The sequence below is a fragment of the Delphinus delphis genome, chromosome 11, assembly GCF_949987515.2.
Source record: "Delphinus delphis chromosome 11, mDelDel1.2, whole genome shotgun sequence".
Classification (NCBI taxonomy): domain Eukaryota; kingdom Metazoa; phylum Chordata; class Mammalia; order Artiodactyla; family Delphinidae; genus Delphinus; species Delphinus delphis.
This window is the reverse complement of record NC_082693.1, coordinates 1860909-1879731: the sequence shown is the minus strand read 5'-3', so window position 1 is coordinate 1879731 and position 18823 is coordinate 1860909. Positions and strand designations below refer to the sequence as shown.

The following is an 18823-nucleotide window of genomic DNA, read 5'->3' as shown; positions in this document are numbered from 1 at the left end:
GAAGTGAGTCCCCAGGGCTTGTGAGGCCCCACTGTCCCTCGGCAGAGGTGCAGACAGGCAGGCATGCTGCACCACAGAGAAGCCACAGGGACGTCGTGCAAGGCCGGTGCCAGGCTCGGCAGCCCATCCGCCCCCATCCGCGTTTATTGATCACTTGCTGTGAGCCAGGTGCTGGGGACACAGACCAACAGACACCACCTCCGTCTGCCAAGGTCCTGGATGCTTGAAAGGCTCCCGAGGACATGAATTTTTGTGAGATCAGCTCGTTCTCAAGGGACTGTTATTTCTGGAGGCACACAGGTTAGAAATCAGCTTCTTGTCAAGCAGGGTTTGCTTACTCACCGGGAAGTGAGGGGACCACGTGTGGCGAGGTCAGGCTCTTTCCTCCTATTTTCCTTTGCTCAGACTAGAACTGTTTCTGGAAAACAGTCAGCACCAATCAGTCGATAAATATCTGTTGATTGAATGCTACGTAGACAGCACTGGGAGAGACTTGAGCCGTGATGGTTTCAGGCAAGAGCTCTTGAGTCAGACTGTCTGGCTTCTGCCCCTGACTTCCTCTGTGACCCGGGGGAAGTTACTCAGCCTCTCTGTGCCTTAGTTTCCTCATCTGTAAAATGGGAATAATAATAGGACCTATCTCACATGTTACTAGGGAAACAAAGTGAGCTAATGCATGCAAAGTGCCTCGCCTGTAGTGTGTGCCCAGTTAAATGGTAGCCACTGTTACATCACATCACTTGACGTGAGGCATGTCAAATAGAAATATCTGACAAGCACGGTCAAGACAAAGCAGATATACTTTATTTTTTTAACATCTTTATTGGAGTATAATTGCTTTACAACGTTGTGTTAGTTTCTGCTGTATAACAAGGTGAATCAGCTATACATATACATATATCCCCATATCCCCTCCCTCTTGTGTCTCCCTCCCACCCTCCCTATCCCACCCCTCTAGGGGGTCACAAAGCACCGAGCTGATCTCCCTGTGCTATGCGGCTGCTTCCCACTAGCTAGCTGTTTTACATTTGGTAGTGTGTATATGTCCATGCCACTCTCTCACTTTGTCCCAGCCTCCCCTTCCCCTTCCCCACGTCCTCAAGTACATTCTGTACGTCTGCATCTTTGTTCCTGTCCTGCCCCTGGGTTCATCAGAACCATTTTTTTTAGATTCCGTACAGATATACTTTAAACATAAAGAATATCCCAGCATTAAATAGCAAAGCTTGCCAGAGGCTCACGCGCAAACAATGAAATGGACTCAAGGGGCGGGCTTCCCAGGCACGGTGACGGGTCCAGACCTTTCCTACGAAGGAGGAGCATTTCAGCTGAGCCTTGAGGTAGATGCAGAACGGTCAGGGCTGGAGATGAAAGGACATTTGGGGTGAAAACCTAGTTTTGGGGGGCCACCGATGCAGGCCAGCCCAGTCCAGCACGAGGTTTTGCGTGGATACGTCCATCACAGAGGGGGAGGTGGTGAGAAGCAGGGTCAGCAGGGAGCAGACGGGTCGGGGGTTGTCCCGGATGCCACGCCAGTAAGGCATTTTCCCAGGCAGTGATGCTCTTTCCTCCCCGTTAGAAATATTCAAACACCGCACTGCAGAGAGGCAGCTAAATGTCTGGGAAACCTGAAGAATATCAGAACGGATGGTGCATCCTGAATTCCAGGGGGCTCACCCGTCCACCCTGGACACAGCCAGCTGGGCAGAGCCAGGAGCAGAGCCGGACCAAAGAACCTCCCGCGCTCCACCTGCCCAGCCCACAGTGGAGGCCAGCCCGGGCGTCCTGCTCTCACTAACCCCCCGCTGCAGGACCCTGGCCCTCTTTTTATTGTTCCTGATGGAGTGGATTCTTGACTGTAAAATTCCAGCTGCAAAATTTTAAACCTCGCCCGAGTGCCCAAGTACCCAGGTGAACTCTCCTCGTCCTGCGAGGCAGTTTCTCCCCAGAATGGGCTCCCCTCCTGGGGCTTAGTGGCTGTGAGACTGGCCGCCCTGATTAGAGAGACTGCCAGGGAATCATACCCACTGGGAGCAGATTAGAGCTGCTGGAAGCAACTTTCCCGAGTGTTTCCACACTTTGATGGTTCAGAAGTGGTCCTGCTGTCCTGCCTGATATGTGCTCATTGGGAAGCTGGGCCACCGGGATTTGAAATCCTGCTCGGGGACAGTGTCCCGTGCCCGGTAGCGGGGCCTGCAGCGGAGATGGTCCCGGCAGGCAGCTCCTATCCGAGGACACCTCACCATTCCAGAGCTGACAAGGGAAAGGCCATCCGGAGCTGATTCTTGCAAATCAAGTGACTCGGGCCTGAAATGTACAGATTTTGGAAACCGAGTCCCAGGGAAGAGCCCTGTTCAGAGCAGATGCTCGAATCCACCTTGCTTCCTGCCCACCGGCCGCTTTTCCTGCTGCCGTGTCACCACCCCGCCGTCCTCCTGGTTCACGTGACTTGACCCCGTCAAGAGCCCACGTGACGCAGGCGGGGCTGGTGTACAAGCCAGAGGTGTGCAGCCCCTTGGACTGCAGCCCACCTTCACCCCTGCCCAGCCCGCTGCCCCTGGACAGGCCTGTCCCCCCCTGCACCCCTGTTCCACCTGCAACCAGGAGGGCCTGGGCTGCGGAGCCCCTAGATCTCCTTCCTGCCCCGTGGTCTCACCCTCCGCCCACCAGTACCCACGCGGTGCCGGGCCGTCCTGCCTCCCCTCCACCCCTCCTCCTCCCCCATCTCCTTGGACTTGGTCCTCTTCCCCTTCACTTTCTACTTTGCTTCCTCTGCCTTTTCATCCCTTTTGTCCTAAAGGGGTCTTCGATGTCATGGAACCTTATCCAAAATGAGGGACACCTACCAGGACGGGGCGTGTGCAGAAGGGCCACCGCAGGTCCACCCCTCCCCCTTCTTCTCACGGGCCGAGGCTGCCCGCCATTGCCCACCCCGTTCTGGAACCTTCCTCCACCACTTCTTTCACAGAAAGAGGAAGTGATAAAACCTTATTCCTTCCATCGTCTCACGGTGCGATTCCTAGTCAGGGTGTCTGAGTGGGAGGGGACTTCAGGCATCCGGTCCAACCAAGCGTCCACCCTGCAGATGGGGACGCTGCCTTGGACGAGCTGAGTGGCTTCCTCGCCGTCACACAGCCGCCTGGCACCCGGGACCCTGCACCGTCTGTAAGAAGGTGACGGCGGTCATGAGGGACCCCTGCTGGGTGGTCTCAGAGCTTGCAGAGCCCCCCACACACGTGGCTCCCAGCCGCCCCGAGAGGACGCAAAGCCAGGGGGTGTGGGTGCCCCCCACCTCCCAGCCCCGCAGCCCACAGAGCCCTCTGGGACACCGTGCATAGCCTGGCCTCTTAACATTCCAAACAGGTTGGCGTCTGCGGGAAGAGGAGGCTGAAGTCGGCTCCCTGGGGCCGGCCTGCCCCTCGGGAGCAGGGCAGGATTCAGGATGGGGTCCCGCACACCCCGCCCGGGCCCCAGCACCCCTCTCGTGCATCTGGGCAGCTAGGCACCCACGCTCGCCCCTCCGACGTGGGATTCCTGCGCACAGCCACGGCCCCTCCCCCATCCCGCAGCTCTTGCCCCTCTCCCTGACGGTGTCTCCCAGGGGCCCAGGCTCCGGGGGCTGGGAGGGAACAGTCACAGTCCCGGCTCTGCCGCCGACCTTTCTGCTCCCTGCTCTGTGCTTTGCCTCAGTTTCTCTACCTACCAAGCGGGATGAATGACAGGTATTCCACGGAAAGGGGGGAGATTTCACCTGTAAAGCCCCGTGAGCTTCTAGCGACAGAGTCTTGTAAACCCGCCCCTTGACGAGAGGGTTTCTGGACGGTGATGAGCCACAGTGGCCGGTCCTGAGAAAAGAAACACAACAAAGCAAGTTCGTTTAAACAGGGAGCACGTTCCAGAAGCTCCAGTCCTGCTGCCGTGGAGTTCGACGGAGAAGTTGTTGAGTATCGGTGACAGCACGAGACTAAACCAGGAAAGACCCCGTTGTTTGTGCTCTACCTGCAGCAGCTAAAAAATCATACTGAGCAAGAAACTTCTCCTGTTTACTGAGGTGCACAGACTCCCCCAGGAGGAAAGTGTCCCTTTTTGATTTGAGAACAAAACGTAGGCGGTGATAAATGTCAGGGTTACCGCCAGCTAAAGGCAATTTTGGACATCTGTGCCAGGCTCTCGCCTCCAAGAGCTTTACTGGCGGGTTAAACGGCCCAGTGGTCCAGGAGAGCAGGGACAGGAGCCCTAACTTACAGACAGGCAGGTGTGGCCCCGAGTGCTTCGCCCGGAGCTGTGAAGAGAGATGGGCTCAGGCTGTCTTCCAGGGCAGGGACACCCCCTGCAGGATGCAGGCCTCTGTCATTGGAGGAGACGCAGCTTCACAGCAGGTGCCTGCTTGGCTCTCAAGACCAGAGACAGGCGACACTTCAGGTGTTGGTTTATTTATGTCTCAATGGCCCCTGGACCCTGGCCATAGGGGCTGATGAGAAATGGTCCTCTTGCCCCTGCGGGCCTCGTGGTGAAGTGGGAGGTTTTCTGGGCCTGCAGTGAGGACACCAGGGATCTGAGTCTGGCCAGACATGTGACCTACCTTTTAACCTCCAGCCCTCAGTTTTCACATCTGGGAAAGGAGAGGGTTAAACTCTCTCAGCCCTTAAGTTCTTCTGAGCAGTATCGTCCTGTGCTTCGATGACAGAGAACAGCCGTAAGCTGAGAATGCCTTTGGAATCACTAATTCTAGCCCGAGTCCCGGGCAGGGTGTGACCCTCGGCAGCTCCCAGCCATCAGTCCAGAGGGGACTCTTTCCCAAGCACTGACCTTGTGCCCAGGACTGTGGCCAGTGGTGTAGGTCCCACAGGAGACAGAGCTTCTTAAACTCAGGAAGCCCCATTGTTGATTCTCCTTAGTGGCTGGCCCTTCCCTGGAAATCCCAAACCTGAAATTACAACCAACAGCCCAGTGACTGTCACCTAATTTAAAATAATGGTCATAATAAAGGCCACTTAGGCTTACATGTGACACATGCTTTATAAACACTGGAAAGAAAAATGAGGGGAGAGGAAGTGAAGACACAGCGAGGCCAGTGTCCCATGAAGTGATTGATACGCAGGGCACGAGCCCCAGCCGCCTGTGACGCCTGGTCCGTCCCCTCCCGCTGGCTTGTGACAGGGAGTGGCTGAGGACGCCAGCAGTGAGGTCCCACTCCTTAGGTTCAAATCCCCAGAGCTACCCCCCGTTAGCGGTGTGCCTCAGCGTCCTGGTCTGTGATGGGGGTTAAAATTGCGCTCACCTTGTGCTGGTGCTGTGAGGATTCAATACGTAAGTGCCTGCAGAGCATTTAGAACTACGGTCAGCATGTAGGATGCGTTCAGCAGATTTTAGCTACTGATATGTCTGGGTCCAGCTCCCTGTCTGCCAACCTCAGGCTCCAATTGGGCTGATTAGAGGAAGGGGAACGTCCACACTTGACTTCTTAAAATCCACTGTATTAAAGCATAATTTATATTCCCTAAAACTCACACATTTTAAGTGTCCCGTCACAAAAGTAAGAGGCTTACACTAGTATAATTTAACTTAACCCTCTACCCTACGTGAGCCTTACACACCTTCTACGTATACAACTCTTATAAACCCCACTGTTAACATTTCTTGCCTTAAACAGTCAATTGTCTTTTAAGTACATTATGAGGAAAAGTAAAGCATAGCCTTTTCTGCCTGCCTGCTTCTTCACCATTTCTGGGACCGTCTAATCCTTTCTGTAGACCGAGTCTCCTTCTGGTGTCATTTCCCGTCACCCTGAAGGACATCCCCTGACATTTCTAGAGCACAGGTCTGCTGCTGCTGAATTATCTCAGCTTTCATTATCTGAAAAGATCTCTATCCTCTTCTTGAAGAATATTTTTGCTGGATATAGAATTCTTGGCTGAGAATTTTTTTTTTTTCAGAATATTAGAGAATTCCACTTTCTCTTGGCCTCCATTGTCTCCGATGAGAAGTCACCAGTATTCTCATCATGGTTCCCTATATATATGCTTCTTTTTTCTTGACTGTTTCTACATTTTCTATCTTTGGTTTTCAGCACTTGACTATTATGTGCCTTGTTGTATATTTGTCCTGCTTAGAGTTTTCTGAGCTGCTCAGATTCATCCATAAATTGGAGATCGTCATCAAGTTTGGGAAGCTGTTGGCCATTATTTCTTCAAATATATTTTTCCAACTCCAGTCTCACGCTTCTCTGTCTGGGACCCCAGTTACACTTATGTTTGGCCATTTTCTATTATCTCATTGGTCCCCAAGGCTTTGTTCAGTTTTCTTCAGTCTTTTCTCCTGTGTCCACAGATTAATTTCTGTCTATTATTCTTCCAGTTCATTACTTTTTCCTCTGCCACCTCCATCTTCATCAAACCTATTCAATGACTTTTTCATTTCAGTTACTTTTCAGTCATAGACTCTCCATCTGGCTCCTTTTTATAGTCTCCATCTCTCTGTGGAATTCCCTATCTGTTCTATGTTTAAGACCATATACTCCTTTCATTCTTTTAATATATTTTCCTTTAACTCTTCACACATTCTTTAAGCTGTTTTAAAATCCTTTTCTGCTCAGTCCAACCTCTGAGCAATCTCATTTTCAGTCCCTTTTGACTGTTTATTCTTGGTTATGTGTCACATTTTCCTGTTTCTTTCTGTATCTGGTGGTTTGTTCTGAATCCTGGGATCATGAGTCATATGTTGTAGAGACCTGGATTCATTCACCTTCCTCAACTGAAGGGTTGACTCTTCAGCAGGCAGTTCAGTTACCTCCTGCCCTGCCATGAACTTATGGTTCTACGCTTGCTGGTGAAGATTGATCAAAAGCCCAGGCCCCTCACCTCCCAGCTCGTTTCCCTTTCAGATCTTGTCAGAGCTCAGTGTCATCTTGTCAGGATGGGTCTAGAAGGCATCTTACTCCAGGGTAAGGTCCTGTCTCCTACGATATACCCTTCCTGGCATATCGGTTGTCTAGGGTCCTAATGAGATGTTAACTTGATCCCTCCACTCTGGCAGGGCCATAGACACACAAGGGACACCTACCCAAACTTCTGGGGCCCCGTATACCTAGCTGTCCCACCACAGCCATGCCAGATGCCCAGATTCTCAGACCGGTGGGACTGGAGTGGTCTGTCTGCTCTTTGCACTGCAGTCAGGAAACCGTTTGCAGAGAACCAGGGTGGTTTTTGTGTTCACCTCTGAGGTTCAGTTCTCTCAGGGATTACAGGCCTGAGCTACTTTATGTTCAGTGTTGGAAGACAGCTGCCGCTACTATTTTTGTCCAGTTTTGTAATGTTTATGGTGAAAGGGCTCATCTGATACCAGTTCCTCCTTTTGGAAGTGGAAGTGTACTTGACTTCTAAATCACAAAGTGAATGACGAGTATGTTAGCAGGTGTAAGTTACATATGTTACATAAGTTATACACGATATTATTTCTGAAGTAATATAATGCTCTGTTATATTCTACAAGTTATATATTAATTCATTTGTCACACATTTATTGAGGACTTATTGTGGATAAGGGACAGTAGTAGTTGGAGGAAGGAAAGGTACTAGAATCTTTCTTAAGCTATTTAGAAAATAACAACCCAGCAAATTTTAGAGCCAGAGTGGGCTTTCTTCATCCAATGTCCTCATTTTCAAGATGTTGAAACCTAGACCCAAGAAGGTGACGTGACTGCCAAGGTCACACAGCTGTTAGTGGAGGAGAGGAAATAGCCTGGCATTTTTTCCAGTCAATCTGAAATCTCTTTAAAACACTAAGCATACGTTTGGAGATTTTCCCTAATAGAAAATTTGATCGGTGCCAAGGTCCCTATTGATCCCTTAGTGATTTGAGCCAAATGGCAAATAAGTCAGTCTGGAATCCCAAGAACATGCATAGAAAGGTTAGTTCATGCCGTAGCGTCGCCGTAAGTTGTCAGCAATAAACAAGCTTGGTGCTTTGTTAAACTCCAGCTCAAGGACAGCCAGGAAGAGGGAGCTGTGGGTTGCCTGGTATAATGGTATTTGTCTCGAAAAGAGTTGAAGAGCTCTCATCAGGACTGTCTTAGGGACTCATCCAACCTGAGAGCTCACAGTGAGTGTATCTCATTTGCCACCCAAATCTTGGAGACACTTTCCAATGTTCCCCAAAGCTGCACCTTCTACACCTTTCTGAGAGGTGTGAGACCCGGCAGCAGCCGTAACCAGACCACGACTCCCTCCTGTGTAATCCTCTTATCAGGCGCATCGCTCTGCACACAGTGGGTCCCCAGGAACGTCACTCCAAGGAGTCCCGTCCAGGGTCTGACATGAGGAGAATTTGACTGGCAGAGATCTCCCAACCCTTTAAAAGATGTCCATATATTCAGAGACCCAGTGACCTCGTGCTGGGGTGGGACAGTAGGAACACATGTAATGAGGGGACTTCCCTTTTGCTTTCTGAACATGGCAGGTGAGGTCATTGGATTAACTGTCCTGCTGAGGACGATTAGAAATCGCTGGGCAAAATGTTCTAAATCTCCTCTTTTCTAAAACTTAGAAAAGATGCCTGACAAAGACACACATGAATCCTCTCTGGAGAAAGGTAACATCAGCACGTTCTCCAATTATTTTGAAAGACAGTTTTGCAATGATAGGGCCTAACCCACAATACAAAATAACTAGGTACACAAAGAGACAAGGTAACATGAATGAAAAGGAGCAGAAGCTATAGACAATAGAAACAGACCCACAGGGGATCTAGGTCTTGGAATTATCAGACATAGACTTGAAAATAACTGTATTTACTATATTCAAAGAGATCAAAGACAAGGTCGATAATTTTCCAGGGAACCAGAAGATGTGGAAAAGAACCGAATGTAAGTTTTAGAAATGAAGAAGACAATATCAAATATGAAAATGCAGTGTGAACTGGGAATTCCCTGGCAGCCTGGTGGATAGGATTCCAGGCTCTCATTTCCGTGGCCCGGGTTCAGTCCCTGGCTGGGAACTGAGATTCCACAAGTCGCACGGCTGAAAAGAAACAAAATGCACTGACTTGATTGAAAGATTTTGCGCAGCTGAAAACCGAATTATTGAGCTGTGGCAAGGTCGGGGGGAATATTGAGAATAAAGCACAGAGAATCAAAAGAACGGAAAATACAGAAAAGAATGTAAAGGATTGGGGAATAAAGGCTGAATTTATGAGATGGGTTCTTCCTACATCTATTGATAGACTCGGGATCTTGTTTACTGATGTGGTGGATTACATTTTAACTTTTATTGAAGTACAGTGCAGTGGTTAACTTGCTGTAGGGGGCGTAGTACCTGGAGGGGCATGAGTGGGGCTTCAGAGAGCGGGTGATGTTCTGTTTCTTGATCTGAGTGATGGGTGCATGGCTTTGTTTTGTGATAGACCATACACCGTAACGTCTTTATTTTTTACACTTTTCTGGATGAATATTTCACAATTGTTTTCCCCAGAATGTCTAAGACAGAAGAAGAAGTGCAGACCCAGGCATCTGCGTCATTGGCAGGTGTATCCTAGCTTTCCTGTAGCAGAAAGAGGCAGTTTGTCACCAGCGGGGAGGCAGCACATACGGGGCGGCAGATCATGACCCAGTCACTTCCCACGGCTCAGAGGCTCCGTGAGAGACTTACTTCTGAGAAGGACTGGGAGGCCCCATCCGGGGCCAGAGGGAAGAGGCCGTGATCAGTACCGGCATCTGTCTGGCGCAGGGTCAGAGAGTCTGCGGCGCATTTGCCGTGTCTGCTGGGACGGTGGCTGAGGGTGGAGGGCTTGGGGTCAGTTGGCTTGGTTCCTAACTCCAGCTCCTGGACAAGTCGTCGGTCGTGCCCAAGCCTCGGCCCGTTGATCTTTATCAGGATAGCTGGAGAATTCAATGAAATGATGTGTAGGGTGCCGCGCCCGGTGCCCCGCTTGTGCCGGGTCCTCAGGAAGTGGGAGCTGCTGCTGCCATCGCTCTTGTTCACTTTGGATCCGAATTTTTTAATATTTTTCCTTTGAGTTCTTTCCAACTCAAATTGCTAATACAAACAATTAATTCAACATGAAGGTTGGTATTTTAATTACTCTTACAGTTGGTAATTTATTAGGCAGCAGAGTATCCACCATCCCCTTCCCAGGCCAAAACCCTCCAGTAGTGCTCACCAAAGCACTTGCGGGACGCAGAAATTTATTAAGATGGAAAGGTTAAATTAAAAATAAATGAAAAGCTCTAATGAATAAGGACATCTTAATAAGAACAGGCAAAAAAATAATGAAGCTTGAGACTGTAGGAGCCGTCCAGGCCAGGGCTCTCCTCCCTACATCAGGCACCCTTGAACCTCCATGTGACGAGCTTACTCCTTAACCCAAGAGAAACCACTGCCTTCCTAGCTCTAAACCTGTTTTCTCTTGAAAGCCATTAATACTGTGAGGCCATTAAAAGTGTCCATCGCTTCATTAGCCAAATGAAGCCACAAAACGTGATCTGTGAGATTCATCATGCCTCCAATATCTGGCCAGTACGAACTGGTCATCTCAACCTGACGTTGATGGTGATGATGAGGACGTTGATGATGGTGGTGGTGGTGATGATGGTGATGATGGTGGTGATGGCGGTGATGATATTAAAGATGATGTTAGTGATGCTGGTGATGGTGGTGGTGGTGGTGATGGTGATGGTGGTGATGATGGTGATGATGGTGGTGATGGTGGTGATGATGATGATGATGGTGATGATGGTGGTGATGATGGTGATGATATTAAAGATGATGATGTTAGTGATGCTGGTGATGATGGTGGTGATGATATTAAAGATGATGATGGGGCTCCCCTGGGGGCGCAGTGGTTGAGAGTCCGCCTGCCGATGCAGGGGACACAGGTTCGTGCCCCAATCCGGGAGGATCCCACATGCCGCGGAGAGGCTGGGCCCGTGAGCCATGGCCGCTGAGCCTGCGCATCCGGAGCCTGTGCTCCGCAACGGGAGAGGCCACAGCAGTGAGAGGCCCGCGTACCGCAAAAAAAAAAGAGAGAGAGAGAGCAAAAGGCTGTGTCGTTGCAAATGCACACCCACCTACTGGTGGTGACCTGAGCCCTTAGGAGAGAGTGAAGGGAATGGATTTCCTGAGAGAGAGAATTTAGACAGAAAGAGTTGAGAGAGAGACACAGAGGATGGAAGACAAACCGGGGCAGAGAGCAGCTTCACGCCTGATGGCTCACACGCCCGCTCCTCAGGGAACCGTCTGCTGCTCTCCCAGGTCAAGGCCGCCTCTCCCTCCTCTGTGCATCCATGGCTCTTTGGGCTTCATTCTCTTTTTTTTTTAATTAATTAATTTATTTATTTTTAACTTTGGCTGTGTTGGGTTTTCGTTGCTGCGTGCGGGCTTTCTCCAGTTGCAGCGAGTGGGGCTCCTCTTGTTGCGGAGCACGGGCTCTAGGCGCGCGGGCTTTAGTTGTGGCATGTGGGCTCAATAGCTGCGGCTCGTGGGCCGCAGAGCACAAGCTCCGTAGCTGTGGCGCCCGGGCTTAGCTGCTCCGCAGCGTGTGGGATCTTCCTGGACCAGGGCTCGAACCCGTGTCCCCTGCATTGGCAGGCGGATTCTGAACCACTGTGCCACCAGGGAAGTCCTGGGCTTCATTCTTAGGCCCACTGTCACCCGCTTCTGCGATTAGCTGTCTCCACGTTTGCCTCCTCTCTAGCTGATGCCCCTCCTGGGCAGGGACTGCATCCTTTTCGTCTTTGTAATATTCCCCAGAGTAAAAGTCCAGAGGGAGGGAGGGAAGACGGGAGACATAAAACCAGCTGTGCAGTGGGAAGAGCTGAAATTGTAGAGCGTCACGGAGACAAGGACGAGAGAGTTTTGGAAAGAAGGGAGAAATCGGTGGCGTTGAGCCTGTCGAGAACAGTGATGTCAGTGGCAAAGGCGTGAGTCGGCCAGCGGGTAGCCGTGAGCACCTCTGAGGCTGCAAGCTCGGTCCGTCCGCGTGGTGACGACGGCCCGCCATCAAGGGGGAAGGTTGCCATTGAGCCGCCCCCCTGGGCACATGGTGGCAGGACTCTGCGGGGGGCGTTTCCTGCTGCTGGAAGGAGAGACGAGGGCTCCCCTTGGGGAGCGATCCCCTTGCAGCGATGCCGTGTCCGGGAAAAAGCAGAGTCAGACCTTGGTAAAGAGAGCTGTAGTCCGTGCACCCGTGAGCGGGAGTGCTTTCTGTATCTGGGGCTTTACCGACTGCACCTGACAAAGAGGGACGTGACGCGGCTCCGGCGACAGCCCCATGACTGAGGCCTCCCAGAGCAGCAGGGGCGCTGGGCCCCCCGACAGCAGAGGGGCCGGTGGGGCTGCAGCTCCGTGGGAAAACGCTGCTGCATCTGGCCCAGGGTCGTCCCGTCTTAGAAGAGCTTTTCCGGGTGTGAGGCTGCAGGGACTTCCCGTCCATCCGGGCTTCCTGGGTCTGCGGCATCCTCCTCGACGCCAGGACCCTCCTCGTTTGGGCCCCGCGGCTCCTCTCTGGACGGTGCAGGAGGGGCTCCACCTCCACCTCACGCTCGAGGACGCTGGCGTCGGGAGTGCCTTCCTCTGTGCTGCCCGAGTCGTCTTCTCTGAAAGTGACATCGGCTTCCTCACAATTCACACAGAAGCGGTCGGCTGGGTTCCCAGATCTTCCAGGTATTTCTTCTAAGAGGCAGAACAAAGCCCAGGGAAGCATGAGGCAGACAGACGGTGGGGGGCCAGGTGTCCCTGCTCAGCCGGGCAGACGGCCTTCTCCGTGGGGAGGCACAAGCCCCCCTGCTGGACCCACCTGCTGCCCACCCAGCCAGGTCCTCGTCACCTCGTCCTCGGCCTCCGGCTCACGTGTCACTGCCCCGAGGACACCTTGCTCCGCCCTCCGGCCACAGGGGGGCCTTCGTGACACCCTCTCTCTTCCTTGAAAGCACTCAAGTGGTTTGAGATTCTGTACCGATTATGAGGTTCTTTGATTCATGTTTGGCCCCGGGGAGCAGGTGGCCCGTGGAACATAGCTCAACAGATGACTGTGTGTAAGTGAAAATACGCGCATCGAGGCCGCTGGCCCCAGCGTCCTCCTCCTGTTCTGGCCAGCTTAGCCCCCATCGGTGAGAAGTTTGTACCCACCACCATCCTGCCGAACCCAGACTCACCCCCTTCAGCGATTCTCAGTATCACTCCCTGTGGAGCTGCGATCAGGCCTCCTTGGTCATTTCTCAACGCTTTCCTACCACTTGGCTGGAACCGTGGAGCCCGAATCATTGGGACATGAAATGTGCCTTCGTAGCCGCCAGCCAAAAAGCTCTAAGTCCACGTGGAATCTGAACAATGAAGTCAAACAACGTCTGCAAAGACCTCTGATCTGGGGTTACCTCCCCCTTTACACCAGGTGACTTGGAAGTTGAATGCAAGCCCGGCTCTGCCTCAGACACACCTGCGTGCGCCGCTCAGCCCCACGAGTCTCACTGTCCTCTTTTCTCGGGGTCCTGCTCATTGAGTCATGGCCACCCTCCTTCTCGGTTCTACCCCTGGGGCCCGAGCGGAGCAACCCGTCACCAGAGCAGGGCTGGGCGAGATGCTCCTTGATGAAACCAGAGCCCTCAGCCATGCAGCCGCCGTGGGCCAGCACCACCTGCAGCCAACGTTTCCAGGCCAATCTCAACACTGTTGAAGGAAGATGCCAGGCGTGCTTTCCATAACTGATGGTTCCTCTTGATCTTCTAAGAGAAAACACCATGATTTACGTACACAGACCCTCTAAGTCTTTCCTAACTTGGAATTCTCAAGTTGAGCACAGCAGGAATGCAGACAGTGGTCCAGGCCTTACAGCAACGTGGAGGGAGAAGAGGAAAGGCCTTGCGTGCCAGCTCAGCTTTTTCTCCGTCCTTCCCTAATCCCAGCATCTAGCAAAGCCGCTCCCCAGAGCCCCCTCTCCCTGGAAGACCTGGCAGCCGGGCTTCCCGGGCGGGAGGGTGTTTCATCCCCTAAGAGGAGGTCACCTGCACAGACTGCAAATGAGAGACCGGATTTCCAGAACGACATCTTCCAGCGTTGTTCTCGCACGAAAGACCCTGTCCTGTTGCCCCCGTAAGTCCACGTATGTTTGTCTGGTCTCACGTCCTGATTTAGGGCCCAGAACACAGGCTCACCGTGGGTGTGGCCCTTAGTGATCTCGTGTCCATGGGCCACCTTCCCGCAGCTGCTCTACCAGGCTGGCCTGGCCCCAGGGCTCCCACGGGGACCCCGTCCCCGGCCCGTCAGAGGAGAGCACTTGGGCGCAGAGAAGTCGCTGTGTTTTCTGAGTGGAATGGGAACAGAAGGAGCTGTTTCGGGGGCAGCTGTGAGCCCGCCCGAGGAGGAGCCATTGAGACGCAGGCCTTGAGAGCCAGTTACGTGTGGGGGGCTCTGGGGTGCCGACCCGGGCCGGCGGTGAGGATGGCGGCCAGGGCCTCGGAGGCTGCGGGGCGCCCCCTGGCAGCAGGACGAGCCCCCCGCCTGCCCAGCAGATGTCGTGATCACGTGCCACTGCTTCACAGATGCAGATCGTGGAGGCTGAGAGCCCCGGGCCAGGGCCCACGGGAGGCGTTTAGCCCAGTCGTGCAGCCCCGGGCCTGGAGTCAGGCCAGCACCAAGCCCTGTGCCCACCCCTGCCAGCAGCTGTGACGCCATGGGCAGGCCCCTTAGCCTCTCTAGAACGCGCGCTTCTCCTCTGTAAATACCGTTAATGACAGTACCTACTTCCCCAGGTTGTGCTGGGGGAATTGGAGTCATCCACCTGCCCCCAATAAGTCTTCATTACAGGTCGATGAGGGCTGGGGGCTTCGGTGCTCCGAGGCTGTCCTTCACCCACTGGCTGAATCCCCACCAAGGCTCCTCCTCCAAGAGCTTATTCAGTCGCTGCTCTCATCCCTCTGAGGACGGGGAGCTCACTACCTCTCGGAGCACCCTGCTCCACCTTAGGTCTGTTTCTTGGACAGTCTTTGTGTTGAACCTAAATCTTCCTGATTGGTCCTGGCTCCATCCCCATGGTTATGCTGACTTCTGCCAGCTCTTCTTCCCCAGAACAGCAGGTTAAATCCTGTGAAGGTCGTTGACAGCCCCCTCCGTGCCTGTGCCCTTCCTGCTCCGCGAGTCGGCCTTTTCCCGATGACACACCTCGGCGTCTCCTGAAGATCCTTGAATGGAGTGGTTTCCTGAAGGCAGCCGGCACGCAGAGTCCCTGCCGCGTGCCACAGACGAGAGGACGTGAGGCGGGGCCGTGCGTCAGGCAGGGAACAGCGTCCGCTGGGGGAACAGCCTGTGCTGACGCGAGGAGGCCTGTGGCCAAAGAAGCTGGGGCTCGGTTGTGGCTGGAGAGTGAGGCGTGAGCCAGAGGCGGGGGCCGTCAGGCTGGATGCGGAGGCGGGTGACGGCATCGGAGGAGGACTCGCGCCAAGGACGTGACACTCTCTGCTTGAGCTTCCCAACAGCGGCATGAACACCAGACGGCAGGGAGACCAGCTCACCGAGTAGCCGGCCCCAGGGGCCAAAGTGTCCAAAATACACCCTGAGAGGCTCACAGCGGTCCCCTCTGGGCGGAGGGACGACGGACGAGTTCTTCTTGTTCCTGCTCCCCTGTGTTTTCTAATCTCTCTATAATAAGCATTTCTCCTGTGTAATGAGCATGTATTATTTACATAGTAAACGGTATTTATACTTGTGTAAAACACTTCAAAAGCAAATTGGCAGGACTTGGTAACAGTGGGAGGAAGGAGCCTGGGGGCCCAGATCGGGCCTTGGTGCTCAGGGGCGTGGTGAGGCCACCAACCCCAGGGGATGGCAGGGAGCAGAGCGTCCGGCGGCCACTCTGACGGCCCCCAGCGGTGGACAGAAGCACGGGCTGCTTCGACTTCCTCTGGGACTCTCCACAGCCCGGCCTGCAGGCCCGGGAAAGTCGGCTGTCTGTTTGCAGAGCTGCCTCAGCGATAAAACAGCCAGAAGGGCCCACAGTCTCCGCGTTCACAAAACTCAGCCTGACGTGGGAGCCGGGTATAAACGTTGGAAAGCCACTTAATGAACATGTAATGCCAAAGGGAGACTCACGCTCCAAAGCAAAGGAACTGGTTCTAAGAAGACATGTAAGAAACAAGACATCTCTGCTCTGGGAGCTTGGGGAAGGGTCCCCAGAGGAGGGATGCTTGGGCTGAGAGCAGAAGGGAACATTGGAGGGAATTACGGAAACGCGTTCCGGGCCGAGGGAACAGCGCCGACGATGGCCCCGCGTTGAAGGATGGCACGTTTGAGTCTGAAAGAAACGCTGTTTGACCAGGAGTCCAGAGAGCGAGGGCCGGGGGCACAGGGTGGACCCACGCCCAGGGCCTTATAGGGCAGGAGGAGGTCTCCCCATCCCGTGCCCCCCCATTCTCTGCCACGTGGCACTGAAGGCCTGGTCGTGTTCCCCTCGTGGTCTGGGCAGCCGGATCCGGGGACCTCCGTCTCCCCCCGTGAGCAGCGCCCCAGCAGACACCCCAAAAGTCGCTGTGCGGCTGGGTTGTAGCTTCCTCCGTGGCTCCGCACCCGTCACCAGATGTGTGTACAACCTGCTAGTTAACCGAGTCATTTGGGTCTGAAGCATCTTGTTCTACTGGGAGGCGGCACGGCCCTCGCATTAATTCACAGGTGAAATTATTCTAGCTTTTCTCTTATTTGGTTTCCTCTCCCCGGCTCAGCTTAATGGCTGGGGCGAGTTCTCCGAATTGGACTTGTGAACCCCACTCCTCCAGGTCACAAAGGCCCGGGGACTGCCTCGCGGCCTGGGGACAGGGTGTCCGGCCTTCACTCGCCAGCGCCGAGGGCGGTGGGTGAGCAGGGGTGACGCCCGCAGTGTGGGAGAGGTGGAAGGGTGTCCGTGGCTGCTGGGTGAGTGAGAGACACAGAAGGTGGCCCGCGGGGGTGACTCGGAGGAGGAGGTCCTGCTGTGCTGTGTCTGAGGCAGGCCCCTGCTGTGGGGAGGGGAGCCCGACGCCCCCCCACTTCCCTCCTGGGGCGTGGAGGCAGCGCCCACCCGTTGACGGATGGCTTTCTGGGGCCTGGGGTAGACCTGGGGGCTTGAGGGTACCTACCATTACGATGACCGTGTGCAGCATCTCGTTTAAACAGGCGACATTCTGGGTTGCTATTTATGGTTCAGCTTGTAACTGAGGGGTCCTTCTCCCCATAAGACAGTGGTGTAAGTCTGCAGACCCTTGGGGTGTGCAGACAGGACCCACTGCGAAAGAGTGTTTCTTATTTACCCTTTTCTTTCCCTGAAGGGATCTGGGTACTTGAAAAACCATTTATTGTGGTAATTGATGCAAGCCAGAATGTCCCACTTGACCACTTCTAAGTGCACAGTTCAGCGGCACGAAGCCAACGTCACCACCGTCCGTCTCTAGGACTGTTTCCACCTTCCCCAACTGAAATGCCCTTAGAAGGACAGCATCTCCCTGTCCTTCCGTCTGGAGGTGGCTCCCGGGGAGGTCTGGGGTCAGGCCCACCTGGATCCAGCTCCCCCAGGGTGTCACTCTGACCGAGTAACCTGGCGCCTCGGTTTCCTTACCGGGAACTGGGGTGCGGGCCCGTCGGCGGGGAGCGGGTCACGGCAGACGGCTGAGTTCCAGTAGCGGTGGGCGCAGAGTCCGCTTTGCCGTTGCAGGTCTCCAGGTGGTCCTGAACTCCATCATCAAGGCCATGGTGCCCCTGCTGCACATCGCCCTGCTCGTGCTCTTCGTCATTATCATCTACGCCATCATCGGGCTGGAACTCTTCATGGGGAAGATGCACAAGACCTGCTACAACCAGGAGGGCATCGCAGGTAAGGGGAGCGCCGTCCACCCCCGGCCAGCGGGGAGACCCTGCCGTCGAGCGCCTGCGTTTCCACGGCCAGGAGAGCCAGAGATTGTATTTTTTTTCTCTCGGTTCTAATTTTTGTTTTTACTAAAATGAGTCTGTGTTAAAATAGCTAAACACGAGTGTTGTCCGGCACTGCTAAGCATTCTTTAAACGAGGCGCCTAGCCAACATTGAATATTTTAAGAATCGGAGCTAACCTGGGGACTGTATGTCTCTGCCCCCTTGTCCCCCGTGTAGCTTGTCACCAAAGTGCCCTCGGGGGGAGGCCTCGCCCTCAGCTGGTGGCTCTCCCGTCACAGCCCTGGGTCGTCCGTCTGGGTGTCTCTGCCTCCCGTCCGGGGCCCCCAGTCCAGGAGGGGAGGACGGCCAGCAGGAAAACTCCTTTTCCTCCAGGAGGTGTGTCTGTACCTCGGGCATCCGCCGGCCCGTCCTCTCTGACACACTCTCTCTGCGTCCCTTCCATAAATCAGCGCATTCAACGAGCCGTGCTACTCGCTGGGCTCTCGCCGGTAGGACTGGACTTGGGGCTTGACCGACATGCGACAAACTGCTGTCTTCAGCTACTGAAGTCTCAGCTGGACCTTTAAGAAAACATTTAAACAGAGATCAACATGGCTTTTAAACGAAGTAGTTTAACACAAAAACTTGTTTAAAAAAAAAATACCCCCGCACGGGGTTAGCCATGTTCGACTTACGTGACTTTTTTCCAAACAACAAGATCTTTCATCCTAGTTTCTGGCACCTTAGGGCACAGAGGGGAGCATCTCTCTGAAGCATTGCGAGACCTTCTTTCCCCTTCGCGTCCACGGCTTCACACTCCCGCTCAGCCCAGGCAGTAGATTAAACTTGGCCCCCTCCCTGGGAGTGGGGAGAGCGTCCACACAGGAGGCAGTGAAGTGGATGAATCATGATCGGAAACCAAACGGATCCCCTGATCTGAGTGACCTGGACGAACTGGCC

General features: G+C 53.9%; 1 protein-coding gene across 1 annotated transcript in view; it reads left to right on the top strand.

Annotated features, from left to right (window-relative positions):
* The window catches only part of CACNA1C (calcium voltage-gated channel subunit alpha1 C), a 457945-nt gene that overhangs the window by 287150 nt on the left and 151972 nt on the right, over positions 1–18823 (top strand). Inside the window, exon 6 of the mRNA XM_060024050.1 lies at positions 17668–17826. Within this exon, the coding sequence (XP_059880033.1) occupies positions 17668–17826 (159 nt within the window). The remainder of the gene's footprint in view (positions 1–17667; positions 17827–18823) is intronic.